A 16,083-nucleotide genomic window follows, 5' to 3' on the forward strand; every position below is an offset into this window, starting at 1 on the left:
AGGAATGACAAAATAGGGAGAAGAGAGGCACAAGAGGGGAAAGTTACTACGTGGAAAAGTCTTGTTCTGTCAGTTTCAAAAATGTACACCGTCCTTCAATTATGAACTCACCTCTACAGCATCATGAAGTACTTCATCAAAAACATTAATGAAGACTTCATCTTTTACTGACTGCAAACTGTGGGTGCTGTAGTCACCATTAGGAGCTCTGAAGAGGTTAAATAAATAAAAAGAGTGATGTGAACAGTACAGGAAAATGTGGATAAATTTGCATGCTCAAATTAAATTATTATTAAGCAGGAATACTTTGGTTTCATTTTGCCATACCTAAATGGAAGCTCAAGTTCTTCATTCCAGCTGGGGCTTGGACCTTCTGCTGTAGTTGTCCGGCAGACTGTTCGCTGAAAAGAAACTTCTACAAAAGGACGGACCGAAACCTATAAACAGATACCAAAACAAAGGAAAGGGACCTCTGTGGAAATTCATCAGAGCACATTAAATTACACTTTTCATGTATTTAGAAAAATGTACTTTGTGGCTATCAGATGGTTTCAGTCCAGMTATAACTTTAATACACCTTAAATATTGCACATCATGGGCTTYGAAGAATTTATGAAGCTTTTAAAARTATTTTATAYGCTAGCATTTCAAAAAGTCTATGTGTATTCAGAATACTTGGTGTGTTTATATRCACTGGCAAAACCACATTTTCTCCTGACAGTGGAAAAGCTACAGGCTATCTAATCAAGGAAGGTAACYGAAAGAGAACATGTGATTCAGACACCAGTGGAAAAGAGTGCACTTGTATCCTCTTATCTGTAATCCAAGAAGCCTACAGCTACAATCCCAATTGTCCCTGAAACTGGCTCCTCTGGAAGATAAGCAACTTCATTTAGACAAAACAMACCCCTAATGTGATTAAAATTACCTTCATTAACATTCAAATGCATACAGCAGAACCTTTTCTACATTTCAAAAAGCTATAATTTTGAAGGAAAATTGTAAGAAAAACAGAAAAAAACCCTGAAGATCTCTCATCTTCATTATGAAAGATGCTGAATTTAGTTCTAAATAGCAAGCAAATATAATTTCAGTATCAGCCATAAAGAATGGCTGTGCTGGTTTAGACTAGGAGTGTACTGGACCTGAAGTGCAGGTTGTGAAAACAGCCAGCAGCCAACATATASAAGGTAAGAACTGTGCAGGCATCAATGATATTTTCTCCTATTACTCTCCTAGACTTCAAATATTTTCAGATGAAAGACTTTCCTAAGTCTTTAATGATTTTTCTGTTAAGTAACTCCCAATGGATCAGCCTTCCAAATACTTGTCCAATACTCATTTCAACACAAACCAACCTCTTTCATACACAATATATGTAAGAAACTTCTTTGGGCATGGAACAACTTCTGCATGAAGAACCACAACCTTCTTTTCAAGGTTTGAACCTAACTCCTACCAGCTTCATTTGCCCATTACTCACATTTGTACTTACAGTGCCAGGAAATAGTCAATCCCTACGCAGTGACTCATGATTTTGTGCCTTTCTACCATATACCTTCTCCTCCAATCCAACAGTTACGGGTGTTCTGGCTGAAAGCCCCATCATTTTTCAGTGGGCAGTATCTATTCTGTGTATCTGACATCCTTATCACCCTTCTCTAAACCTTTTGCAGCTTTACTCTCTTTTTGGAGATCAAGGAGTGGGCAAGGCAACCCTTCCAATAAGGTATCTTTCTGATGATGAATGCTACTGTCTGTGGAAAAGAGGAATGCTCACAATTTCACAGAAAATGTTAGTTTTGTAATGTACCTGGTCGAATGCCCAATCTGAGCTATTAGGTAGGCTCTGAGCTGATGGAGAGGCTGCAAACATCTCATTAAAGGACCTTGAYGATTTCGATGGCTGTTGAAGTTTGCTACAAGAGGAAATAGATAACAACAAACAAGGAAGACAGAGAATTAATTACAAAACATGAATCCCTCATATTCTCTATTAACCATACAGAATTCTGAAAATTCTCCTGATGTTTTTGCTACAACTTTAAYCTTGGAAAGATATTATTTGATCAAATAACATGAATAAAATGCCAGAAAGGGKTATTGAGTATATAGTTCTTACAAGCCTTGTTGCAAAAGAGTACTTTGTGCCTGGAGGCTCTCTTTTCTGAAGAGCTTATCAACTGCAGGCTCCTTCTTCCCTACCCTAGACAATCTCCTTGAGCTACAGGTTTTTAAGTTCAAGTAGTTGAATCCCTGCAGAATTCATGAACAGTGTAGCTTTAATGGTATTCAGGCAAGGCCTCAATGGCAAAATTGAATCCTTATGAGTATTACAGCTTTGTCAACCCATGAGTGAAGTCAAAGAAAATAAATGCTAAAAATCTTTCTTTTTAGAGTACTTCCACATAACTTTGTTTTTTTTTGTGATAACAGCACATTACAGACTATAAAAGATTATTATATACTATATTATATTATCATATAATGCAAAAAGACTGGATGGGGGGTTAAATATTTTTGTAATACAGGTAATGAACTGCACTTTTAATCTTTTTTTTCTGTCAGTGAAGCTTTTCTTAGTATCAGTATCAACTTACTTACAGGAATCCAACAGAACCTCTAATAGAGTAAGAGATAAAACAGCTGATAATGCTAAATTCTGTAACTGTCCAGCTTGGAAATATCTCTGAGTTAAAYGCAAGGTGTATTCATTTTGAGGGAGAGAGAGAGAGAACACTGCACTAATACACCTCTGGAATTGAACCACTGTTCAGTGTCTCCATGACACATCATCATGCAGTGCAGGCATTGTCTTAATGTGCCTGAATGTAAAGGTCACCTTTAAAATTAGTCAGAGCCACATTAGGCTCAGTCTATTAACTTAAACAGTTCATCAAGGAGAACACCAACATGCTCCACTCAGGAGTCAAATATAATATCCCACAATTAAGAACTCAATTTTTTAATACTTGGTTTTGGTATTTAGTTAAGGTATTATGAATTAAAATTTCTCTGAATATAATAAACAGGCTTGCTTAAGGTATAATTCATCTGCTATTACCAGTTATAATGCTGTCAAAGCTGTAACTTATCTTTCTGACAGTTTCTGGTAAAACATGTCTTGAATTTCACAGCTACGGAAAAATTACTATATTAATCTAGAAATTTAAAAAATATCAGTTCTTTATCATCATTAATAAAAAGATACAGGTATATACATATGTTTTTATCATGAGAATCAAAACAACACACATGGCTGAATTGTGACATCCATTGCTTCATCGTCCTCAAAACAGCAGAAGCCAGAAAATGAATCTGTACTGGAAACAAGCATTTAAACATACCTTGTCACTGGTTTTCTCACAGGAATATCATAGGCTCTAATGATGTTCACTAACAATTTTATGTCTCCATCTGATAAATTCTGTGCTGTGACCTTCTTCCTTTCTTTTCTTCTTGGCCTTAATGGTCGTTTTGGCTCTGCCAGTTTAAAGAGGCCAAGTCCCAAAATGCTAATAATCATAAACCAGGTATTTAGTCAGTTTTGCAGCATTCTAGTGTTTCCATGACACATATAAAAATTATGCACTAACATAAGAAGGAAATGTTTGCTCCTGCTAGTGCCAAACAAAACTCTCTGAAATGTCAAAATGTTGCAATTGTTTAGCACTGCACTATCCAGTTCTRTCTTATATTTCAGGAATTATAAGTTCAATGTGCAAAAAGAGTTTGGTCAGGCTTCTTTCCCCAAAACTGTGTAAGATGCAAACAAGACAATTACACAGCTTCAAGACAGATCTAAACTACAGTGCTATAAACAAGAGATCTAGCAGATGATGAGAAGCACTGTTAGAGGAGGCAAAGCATTTACTACACAGCTATGTACAGTGAACAGCAGGCTACAGAAAGGAAGCAGAATCAATATACCAAAACATACCCTGGACCCTCAGAACTTATAACCCAAGGCAAAGCAGAACCAAAGGAAAAAGAAAACAAATAGGAAAACAATAAAAKGAAGATATGTTTTTTTAATGCAGATGTATGTAATGTTAATATAATCRATATCAACTGTAGACATTCAAAAATCACACTTAAAAACTGATAGTCCATAGCATTTCTTCCTTATATATAATAAAATCCCCACAGTAGTTACTGTTAAGATAACACAAAATCATGAATTACTGAAGTATCTCACTAAATTAATGCTTTAAATAAGCCACAGTTTATTTTAAATTCAGTAACCACAAAAAGTTGCAATAGAATACAATATGAATTAGTATTAATGATGAGAAAATATAAATTAAGCATTTGATTTTAAACAAAAAGCCAATTGTAGTCTTATTTAGATTTTTCTTTACKGTGATGTGAAAACATCAACTAAAACTAAGCATGAAGTCTTCTGTACGTGAGCAAGTCTCTGTATCTCCAGCAGATGGGACTGTTTAGATTTATACAGCTGGTTGTGTTTTATAGTGAACAGAAGCAACTTCTACATGAAAGACAAAAAACCCTTTTACAAATTGTTTACTCACACAGATTTTAAGTGAGCAAGCTGTGATGACTGATACATGTAAAAACCAACAAAAATCTGAAGAAACTCTTCAAGTAATAAAAATCAATAATCTTAGAAAAAAAAGGCAGTAATTTCCAAACTCAGTATCTTTTTTGAACATAAACAGCATTTGGTAACATTCAGCATCAGCATCAGAAGTACGTGGGAAGTAAACAAAAACAAATTGCAGTTACAAATCTATTTGCAGGGCATAGGCACTGGCTATAAGTAGGCATCACTTATAGAACCAGTTAGAAATGTCACTAACTCTGACACTTGCCTGATAATTGGAAATAATCTGGCACCAGCTGGACTATGCTCAGCTCATCAGAAATGCATTATATCCTGTTAAATCTTATTTACACGCTGTCACTTCATTTCTGTCAAAACCAGACTTTCAAAAGTTTTTACACACTTTGTTTATCAATACTCTGTACTGGCAGAGGTGCACACAGTGATTGGATGTTTATCTATTATACTAAACACAAAATCACATCAATTAGTCACATCAGAACACTTTGCAAAAGAGGAATAAAAAAAGTCGGTGTTTTTACATTAMTTTTTTTATTTGGAGCAAATAAAGACAGCTGTCTTACCCCAGGCTTGGTATCTCCTCTTCATTGACAAGATCAGAGAGAAGGAAATGGTGTTTTGCTATGAGGAAACGGTCAATTACTGATTCTCGAACCTGTGAATGGGGAGTGAGAAGAGACAAAAGTGCATTTCTAATGCAAACCCATGGCCAATATTTGCATTCTGTCTATTAACAGAAAAATTCTTCATTTTCCCCCAATTTTAAGAGGGTAACAATCAAAGGAAAAATTTCTTTCCACCAGCTATTTCTTTAGAGTGCAAAACCAGCTCAATTTACCAGTACAACRGGGTTCTCCAGAAGCATACTGGCTAGACAGATAGAAGAATATATGAAAGGATACAATCAGCAAATTATGTCTTCATCTGCTTACGACACCATCAGAAAGAATTAAGACAATAAATGACACCAACAGAGATCTCTTTTCCACATCTAAATGAAGCTGCAAAAAAGGCTGTAGAGAAATCTATATGGTACCATATAGTTATGGGGACCAAAAAAGGACTTTGGACTACAGAACTGTGAAGCCTGTATTACAAATACTATGATTTCGAATAAATGTTTAAAATTCTTAGTTCCTTTCATTTCTTTGCTGAGGTCATAGAGTGAAGCACAGAGATTAAAGTCTTCCCTCTACTCTTAACAACTGTGTGAAAGCAGACTGGAAGAATATTGCTTTATCCTTTTTTTTCCTACCACTAATGCTAGTAATGCCTTTATAGTCTGTTCTAGTACAAGATCAGAAGTTTTAGACATATAAAGAYGTTTCAGAGTGAACTGAATTTCAGTTCTGATACGAGCAATCTAATTTTCAAGCCCATCTGACAATTTATAAAAATGTAAAATATCCAAAATATCTAAAATATCAGAGAAAGAGGCAAACAAAGGTACTACAATGTTTGCTGTTCTGTACTACTCCACTACTATTGTGTGCTGCAAAGCCCATATGTTCAATGCCATACAAAACATATGGGGCTGACACAGACAAGACAGCTTTGTCAAAAATAATTTATTTTTACTATCATACTAAATCTGGATTTTGGCACTTGCCTGGGAGACTTAAGCAYTTTTTCTCTATGCTTCTTTCATGAAACATTCTTTCTAACCAACGATTTGTTTTATCCTACTTTAAATCAACCTTATCATCATATTTCATGTTTTGCTGGCAGGCTAGGATTTGAAACACCAATAAGAAACTGGTAGCCATGTTTTGAACTTGCTATTCTGCCASTTTAATATTCTGCCAGAAATTACAAACTTTTCTTGGTTAGATGATGCATGTTTTTCTTCTTTTTCCCTTAGGATTAAAGAGAATGTCATCTTAATATAATGAAAACTAGAAAAATAAATTAAATCAAGATAAGGGGAAGATGTGAATCTAATACCACAATGAAGGTGGTGTTAGAAGATATACCCTCTGCCTTAGGCTACAGGGCAAGACACCATGTATTACATTAAATGACTTTTAGAAGTGATCTGGGCTGCTTTCATGGAGATAATTAAGTTCTTAGCATTACAGTCTACAACAAGGGAAACAGGGAGGAGAGGGAAATGACTGAATTCCTGGGACTCAACAGTCCAAGTCTCTGGGACATCGAAGCAAAGACAAATTTACAGAACTGACAGAAATACCCAGAATGGCTGGTCACTTTGCATATTGCATCCTTTTCAATAGCATCAAATTACACAGTCTTCCATTTATTCAATTACACCAGTTTCAGGCCTAACTTGGAATTTTAAAGATGCCCGTAGGTGATGTTTAGAGATTAATCAGGTTTTACCACACACGAGAATAAAGAATCCATGTACAGAAGCATACAGGAATAAGGTGGATCCATACATTTTAGCATCTTACCTTCTGTAGATAGTTGGCAACAACTGCTCTGTGTGCATCCAGGTAATTTTTGCTGTCAATCACATCCCTCTCTTGCACTCTCTTCTCATAGTCCTAAAGATATTTATTCAGTTTGTGATTCAATATCTATTCAATGCTTTATCACATATAAGAAAAATGTGAAGTATTTCATTAATRATAATGTATGGATCACAGTCAACCACAGCAGATGTCAGAAATTTGTAAAGCTATTTTTAAAGCTAGTGTATACAATATATGCTAAACTTCCATGAACATTGAAAAGAATTTCATTCRGTTACAATATTCATGTGGTTTAAATTACAATGAAAAACTTGGAAGATTTCCCTCTCTTCTTTTAAAGCTGAACTTTGAGCTGCTGCTATAATTTCCATTTTTATTCCTGAAATTCCATTTAAACTGGAAGTGGCTTCACTTATTGCAGCTTCAATAGGAAGAATCCTTTATAAGCAGAAATGATGCAGTATTCTTGRCAGATGTCCTGAAATCTGAAGTGTTTTAATACTATTAAGCAATTAGCAACTACTTTTCATAGGGTGTAAAACTYACTTGGAGTAGAACTGCACTTGGTTCTTGGGGAGAAGTATGCTGATGGGATATTTCTCAGACTTGTGGCTACTATTCTGATGGACTGCAGTGAGAACTCTACTGACAGATGTAACTTTCATTCACAAGTTTAGGAAAGTGACACATAATAAAGAAAAGGCTAGAGTTAACTCAGCTTCCAAGCAATAAYCAGAGCTTACAAATCAAGAGGGTCTCCCAGGATCTGCAGGCTTAATGGCAGCCTGCAAATTACACTGATTGCAGAACCACAGCTAGTTATCAAGTAAAACTACTCAGTAATATTAATCTTCAGGTCTGGGCTCTAACAATAAGGATAAACAGCTAAATGTCTAGTCAGTGTCCWTTAAATGAAGTGAAGTGGCCCTGGGATTGATTATAGGCCAGCATCATTCAGTTTCTTCACAAGTGACCTSGATGAGGAAACACACTGACAGCAATTTAGCCAAGGATACTCTATCAGGAAGAGTGGTTAATACAATGAGTGACTGAACCATAGTTCAGAGGGCTCTTGATAACTTAAGMCTATGACAACTGAAACCTCAATAAAAAAAAGGCAAAATTCTGCACTGAGGGTGGAGTAATTTCATGTGCTGGAATAGACTGGAAAGCAACCAGAAGAGTAACAGCCATATTGAAATAAATGCTGGCTTAATATCAACCAATGAAATGTTCTTTTGGCAAAAGGCAAACCACAGAATACATAAGGATCAGCATGTGTTACAGACAAAGGGAAATAACCAGCCTCTCCAGCTTGACACTTGAGGGGGCATACCTGAAATACTGCAGCCAATCTCTGTCAAGAGACATGTGGAGACACTGGATGGGATCCACTAAAGAGCCACAAAGACAGCTAGAGGTCTAGAGAACATGACCTACAAGAAGAGATTAGAATCCTAGAATAATTTAGGTTTGAAGAGACTTCTGGTGGTCATCTGATCCAAACTCTCAGAGATGTAACAACTCCAATCAGAATGCTCAGGGCTTTGGACAGTTGAATTTTCAGTATCTGAATTGTGGCACTTCCAAAAAACTTGATAAACAAAGCATTTTAGAACCTGAATACATTCTTTGTGAAAACTATTTTCACTATATTTTACTGGAATATTTCTTGGAGTAACTTGTATCTATCATCATCTCACCTCTAAGGTGAGTCTCACTCTCTTTTCTCAGCAGCACCGGGTACCTGAAGGATGCAGTAAGAAACCCCCTCAGCTTTGTCTGCTTAGGCAAAAACAACCTTAGTCCTTCCACCCTCTCCTTGTAGGTCATGTGCTTCAGCCCTGCACATATTCTGGCAGCTCTTTACTGGACTTGSTCCAGTATCTCAGAGTCTTTTGTGCACTGGGCAAAGTGTTCAAATTCATCAGTCTGGTCAGGAAGAGATTAATGAGCAATGCAGGATCTGCCCACAACACTCTGAGAGGCAGTTACAAAGGACAAGGTGCCAAAATCATCTCTTGAGTTCCAGACAGTACAACCAGGGAAAGYAGCCATTTAATACAACTTGGAAGCCTCAGGTTGAAAATGGCATCTTTTTTTTTCTTTTTGAACCATCATTGGAAGGATAGTGAAGCCCTGGAACAGGTTATCCCAAAAGGCTRTGGAGTCTCCCATTTGGAGGTTTTCAGGGCTTGGCTACAAAAATAAATTRCTGATCTCATCTTAGTGCTGGCAACAGTACCACCACAGTAGAAAGTGGGACCAGAGGACCTCCAGAGAATATTTTCCAAATAGTATTTYCATGATTCTATGAATTTTCAGACTTCTTTGCCAAATAGCTAGTAAACCAGCTAGKAACAACTGAAAACTTGAAACTTAAGTTTTGAAGATCACATCAAACTTGGAATGGGCAATCATAGGTTCATCCAATTTATCCTTAATGGAAAAAAAAMMCCMAWKSCCYMMWWMAAAWWAWTYYTWAAMYWWYSWTTTYSAAWTTTKRWWAMMWKRAAWKRARGRAAWTKGKTYMWWAARKWAAWKGGRWYMRRAARGKWMMRSMAARRWKKKGSMMMWYYTTWAAWMAAARRWWMMAAAMYWRRKYWAAAWTWARRAAAAAAAAAAYATTTAGTGCAAAGAGCCAAATATGAATGAGTTAATAAATATATTTTTAAAAWATATACAATCCAATAGAAAGGAATACTTCAAATAAATTTATGTCAGAAGTAGGGATGAAACAGCAGTTGCCAGAATCTGAGATGATTCTGATCCTGCTAAGGCAATGAAAACACTAAAATATTCCCTAACTACATTAATTGCTTAGAACAAAAAAATGCATGACTTGGCACTAATAACAGAGTTGAGATGAAAATAATTGAAATATAGCCCTAATTTAAAAAAAAGCACACATTGCATTTCAATAAGGTAATTAACAGGMAAGCACAARGTAAGCTAATTGGAGYAATCTATTAAAACAGAAAYATCTGTAACCCAGGCTGTAACAAAACAAAAAAAAGGTTTTACTTCTTGTTAGAGTCATTGCTTCTAGCAGTCCCCACAAAAAGGGCTCTAAAGCTAATAAGCCTAAAGCTGAATTATCTCTGAATTACCTTTCTATATTGGAAAACACTTTTAAAAAAATGTCTCTCAACTTTAACGAAAACTATCTTAAAACATTTGTGTCTACAGCAGTTTCTCTGGTTTKTCTTTTAACTCTTAACACAGTATAGCTGTGGAATTATTGCCTTGGAAGGAAGCTATTTTAATTAGATGAAAATAATGGTAGAAAAGACCAAAGGAATAGAATTCTCTTTTTTTTCATGCCAGCATAGCTGTACATTCTTTAAACGAGTGCTGGAMTTAATTGCAAGTCAAATATTATTAGCATTAAAACCAGAAAAGGAATATTTCAGATAACATTTTACCTGGAAGATTTTGTCACTGATTTCTCGTTCATGTAAAGGGACTTGCTTATAGTTTCGGAACTCTGCCACCTCCTGGTTTCTAAGCTGCAAGAGCCGGAATCTCTTTGATCTGTTAAACTCCTCATCAGAAACAAAATTAAATTCTTGCTGCAACTGTTCCAATCTGAAGTAATCAGGAACACGAGCCTCTCCACTTGYAGCAACCTAAATTAGTAACAAAAATATTAACTTTTTCATACAAAGTGACAGAAATCTATGTAATAACTTYTATAAGTTGTACATGCATATTGCAAAGATATTAATTTTAAGCAAAAGCAACTAAGATGGATGACACAGACTGAAACACCARGTATTTTATAGTAGGGTTCCTCTGAGCAAAGTATATGAAATTATACATTACAGAATATAATAAAATTCTATTTCCTTGTATTATAAGCAAAAGATTAGACAGTGMAAAACCTATGACATGGCAGAGTAACCTAGGAAGCTGTACTGTAAAGGCGATCCATTTACAGAACTTCAGTTTCATCAATAGCTATGTAAATAAGCAGTCATGTAAATTAAACAGCTATGTAAATAGCTCCTCAATTTGTTGTTTGGGAACGTCAAAGCTTCTACAGCTTTGTGCAATCCCTTTGTGCAATCCACACTAATGAAAAACTTTCTATTTAGTACCATATAAGTACACTGGAAATCTGTATTTTGTTTTTAATTTATTAATTGATCAGTAGGTGTGCTCCCTTATACCTATTTTTTTGCCACTACTGAATGGATTGTAAGTCATATTCATTAATACATGAACAACCACTACTAAATGGATTAATCACATTTTTAGTAGACATTTTGCTTCTTAACATTCACACACGTATGTCCATCACAAATTCAAATGCTGCTCCCTCTCTGGCATGCATTCAGATTKCCTGGGGAGGTACTGGTGACTAGGAGATTCACAGCTCCATTAGACCTTCAGCTCTGAAAACACCACTTACCATGATCAGCTGCATCAGAGCTGCATTGTTTGGGTCATTTGGATCAAGTTTTGCTTCAGCTGCCCACTTAGCTAGTTTCTTCATATCAGTTAAGCCYGATGTACCAATGGATGCAATAGCATCAAAATTTTTTAGAGCACTAAAAAGACAAAATTGACAGAACTAACACCTAAAACACATTAAATAGTTCAATATAAAAAGGGTATTAAAAAAAATTTTAGAAAAACCCAAAAAGCTCCCCACAATAATAAATAGTAATATTCAGGGGAGTAATAGCTTCCCTGAATAGTAAATTCCAGTACACAGTTCTTAGTTGTASCTATGAAACTGAGGGAATGATCAATTGCAAAGCAAAGGGGAAATAAGAGGGAACTGGTGGAAGAGAATTTTCATAGAAGATAATAAGGTGCTTATTGATACATTTCGGATATAACTGTGCTATTCCACATTGCTGCATACTAGCAAGTAGAAGATAAATTACTTCACATCATGAAAGGTAACATAAAAGTTTTGAAAATAACTTCTCACACATACAGCCCTTGCTCGTGCTGTATCTTAGCTCTTATCTTTGCCCTGTCTCTTGGATGGCGCTTCCAGACCTGCATTGCAGCCCTTGACTCTGCCCCCTCCTTGCTGTTTCTGCACAGACCCCTGGGCCTGAATCACCCCTTCACCTCTTCTGTGACTGCTGCCAGCACTCTCCTTTGCCTGTCACATCCATGCTGGCTGGAGGGGACACTGCCTGTACTTGGGAAACCCTTGCAGCCTTCCCTCTGGTGATGCAGCATTGCTTATGGTCCTCCATGTAACTGCAAGTCCCAAACCTTTATCTTCTGGATGCTCCTGCTCATTTTCTTGTATTCACAATAGGCAAGGAAGTATGGTAGGTAGTCTGGAGGCCATTTGTAYGCTGCCCTGCTCACCAGGCTTCTGGTATCTTCTCACAGAAGCCATCTCTGAAGGCCCACTGCTACTCAAACCTTGACACAAAAGCCCAATGCACCAGGACATGTGTGTAATTAGTCTAATATCACAGGAGTGAATGTTGTCCCTTCTCTTGTTAAAGGTGCTAGTTTGAGTCTTTGCTCTCTGCTTATCTGAGTATTTTCAAGAAAGCTTTAAAACTCATGGGTCTGTCTGGTGCTTGGTTAGAATCAGGCAAATACCCAGCTGCTCTGAAGCAGCAGATAAGGCAGCAAAATCAAGTTTATCTTTATCAAATGCACACTCAATCACAAATGTGCTAAAAAGCACATAGGCAACAAAAGCTAATGTTAGTCATGAAAATGCTRTCTCTGACCCTCCCAAAAAACAATGGAAAAGTCACAGAGAGCTATTCATCTCCAGAAGGTGCTTCAAAGAAGAGTGTTTCACAGATAACTTCCTTCTGAAATTTTCCATTTATTATTACAGTGATTAGTCTCCAGAGTTTAAAGTTAGCCATTGGGAATCCATCTTTATTTTTAATCTCATGCTATTCTACTCTCACTGAAGTCAGCAGAATATTGATATGTTGGTCAAGCAAAGTACTTGAATGGCTGCAGTTTGGTCAACAATARTAACAGAGTGATTTGTAAGCCAATGTCTAGCCTCTAAATAAWTAAAAATCTGACAAACTAATCAGCTGGAAGAAGTATTAATACTTGCTCARTATTAATAAGTTTTGGAAAACTCTAAAGGGTTTACAGTGAAGTTACCTAAGGACATTACAAAAGCAGCCTTTATGTATCATCTCCTTGACTTTATGGAACTATATAAAAGGGACAGAATGGACAAATCATCTTCAATAACCAACCTGCAGCCTCAGGGCAAATTATATATACCCTCTCCAAAAGCACTTCACATAAGAAAGAGYTGGAGTTACTGCTCTTAGCAAAATTATTACAGGAAGGCTCCTTGACAATATATTTGCTTTAGATTAGAAAATCATGAAATTTAATTAATCAGCCTGAATTTAACTTCAATGCTGTCTAGAAATAATATGCTATAAGGTAAAATTTCTAATTAGAATCTATTTGCCAAAAATATATACTGTAAGATATCTTACAGAGGGTTACAGCACAAGTAAAACATCTAAATTGAAGGAAATAGGTTATGAAAATTCTTGATTTTGAAAGTACATTGTTTTTTAAACACTAGAATAATCAGTTTCCCATKAATCACTGAAAAATCATATCTTGTTACCTTGGAATGCCTGTGTTTTGCTGAGATGCYGTAGGAACTAAGGGGGTTCCTTTTTCTCCAACTGCCCAAGAGACACTATTGGATACTTTCCCAGAGGTCATTAAACTCATTTTGTTGCTACCATCAGCTTCAAATGAAAAGGACACACCTATCAAGAGGGAAAAWTTCAAAGAAGTATACTTATGCATTCAAACACAATGTCTTAACATTTAAAAAAATGCYTCCAGAAAATGAGTAGTCAAATAACCTGTTCCTTTATATAAAAAGGTTAATGTGAAACCATGATTCTGCTGTATGCTGTGGGGAAGAACTCTGTYCTACAAAATGAGTGAAAGATTCCATTACACTTACAGAAAGCTTTTCATTTGAGCTGGAAGCAAAGGCTATGCCAAAGGCTTTTTTTTCCTCCACAGATGCACACTATTTAATATTTCTGRTAGTTTTCAGATTCAACATACTGTTATTAACAAAACAGAAATTCACAGTCAAAAGAATTATGTATGATTGAAAAGTCAGTCCTAAAGCTTTTGACACACAATTGTAGATATGGTCATCATAGTCACTGACATTTACACATGTATTTGCTGCAATGATTTTTTTACCCTATTTTTAGTTCCTCATTTTTTTATCTATTCTGCTCTAGCCCTATCTGTAYTTATATATGGCAAATTTATGCAAGTCAGTCATCTCACAATGCTGTTCAAATTTGAAAGCTTCAAACTTGGAAGTCCTGTATGCTACTATGTATTCTTCTTGTTTCTCCTTTTCCTGTCTCTCCCTTGTTTCATCTTTTGTCTCAAGCCCCAGGGAAAAGGTGTGTGCAGGCTGTCAACAAGGCAAATAGGAGGACAAAAAATTACACTACATATAGATTTCTACAGACAGTTTTTCAGTGGTTTAAAATATTAAAATCACGGGCGCTACAATAATGGATATCTGCTTGCTCTGCAGTGTCAGAGGCCTGATTACTCAAATGCTCAAAAAACCCCAAATATCTTCTATAAATACAAGGTAAATAATAAACAGACACATTTTTATTATGCAGAGCTTAATATGAGTAAGAGAGAAAAATTCCACAGCAAACTTCCACAATAAGAATCATGGCTATTACAGAAAACTCTGTTACAGAAGCTGTAAAGGCTCTTAGCAGAATTAACACCGAAACCTATGCCAACCTTTTACTGCTACATGGTTTCAGCAAAATGACAAACACTGAACTGAGGAAGACAAAAGTCCCTACCACTCCCAACTCCTTCATGGTCCAACATCACACGCTGGTTGCTGCTGAATTCTATTTCTTCCAGAGGAGCACTGCCTGTCAGAACTGCAGTCTCAGGAACAGGTAAGAAMACCTCTGCCAATAAGGTAGTACTGCTGATACCTGTCGTTTCATAAATCTAGAAAAAAACCATGATGACAGAACAAAAAATTTACATGTGCATTGTTGAGAAGTTGAAAACATATTGCAGGGTATCTAGACAAAAGATTTTACTATACTTAAGCATGAAATAAATAATTTGAGGCAATTGTATTAATTTACTTTGTAAAATATCCAATTAGGCATTTCACTATCAGCAGCTTATTTGATCTCAATCCTTCCTAAAAGTCTATCCTCTTCACTTTTCTAATGCACCTGAGACGAGTATGACAAACTCTAGGCTTTTAAGAGCATCACTGTACAATATGCAACTGCTTGTGACACTGGCATCAGGTGAAGATTCTGGAGAGATTCTGCCTCACTAATTCTCCCTTACCATGAAAGGCAGGATRTGGCACACAGTCCCCATTCTGGCAGCACTGCAGGTTACTTCCCTCTTTCCTAGCCAGCTGCAGGCTCAGAGTGATGTGAATGATTTCCCCATTCAGATGTTTTTAATCCAGGAAAATAGTATTCCATCCCCTTTTCAATTTGTGTGTTAAATAAATAAGCTGACAAGGGGTTTTTYACACCCTCCCCTGAACTACCAGTGTTACCCAACGAGACAAGTCTTCTAAAGGAAGAAGTAGGATCCTGATTCTGTTTACCCTAAATATATCTTGGATTAACTGTGAAAAGTATTCATGCGAATCATTTAGTAATTCATACTTGGAATGGGGAGTGGTAGTGGCTGGATTTAACTGTGCTGGTGATCAAATCAAGTGCAGTTATGGAMATTACTAGAAATTTTTTTTTTCTTATTCCTCTCCAGTAAACATTATTGTTTATGGAATTATTATTAATAATAATTATTATTTTAAAATAAACTGTTTTACTGTGTGGAAAATAATGTTTTAAGAAGAYCACGTTAGCTATTTGATCTGCAACATAAATCAGTCTTTCAAAAATTAAGAGGCCGACCCACTAACATATTTAATCACAAGTCCMAACTATTCATTTTCTCCCATACAACCTGTAATTATGTTCTGTACGTATCTAGAAAGCATAAGCATCAAAAACATAGCAACAAAGTCAAAAGTTTGTG

General features: G+C 36.0%; 1 protein-coding gene across 1 annotated transcript in view; it reads right to left on the reverse strand.

The window, feature by feature from the left end:
* The window catches only part of LOC130578389 (complement C1q tumor necrosis factor-related protein 7), a 65,306-nt gene that overhangs the window by 14,119 nt on the left and 35,104 nt on the right, over positions 1-16,083 (reverse strand). Inside the window, exons 15-24 of the mRNA XM_057374449.1 lie at positions 14,862-15,018; positions 13,622-13,769; positions 11,438-11,576; positions 10,449-10,652; positions 7,003-7,095; positions 5,152-5,243; positions 3,348-3,515; positions 1,814-1,919; positions 328-437; positions 112-208 (exon numbers count right to left, since the gene is read on the reverse strand). Of these exons, the coding sequence (XP_057230432.1) occupies positions 112-208; positions 328-437; positions 1,814-1,919; positions 3,348-3,515; positions 5,152-5,243; positions 7,003-7,095; positions 10,449-10,652; positions 11,438-11,576; positions 13,622-13,769; positions 14,862-15,018 (1,314 nt within the window). The remainder of the gene's footprint in view (positions 1-111; positions 209-327; positions 438-1,813; positions 1,920-3,347; positions 3,516-5,151; positions 5,244-7,002; positions 7,096-10,448; positions 10,653-11,437; positions 11,577-13,621; positions 13,770-14,861; positions 15,019-16,083) is intronic.

This window comes from Malurus melanocephalus, unplaced genomic scaffold, assembly GCF_030028575.1.
Source record: "Malurus melanocephalus ecotype Western Australia unplaced genomic scaffold, MMel_1.1 scaffold_225, whole genome shotgun sequence".
NCBI lineage: Eukaryota > Metazoa > Chordata > Aves > Passeriformes > Maluridae > Malurus > Malurus melanocephalus.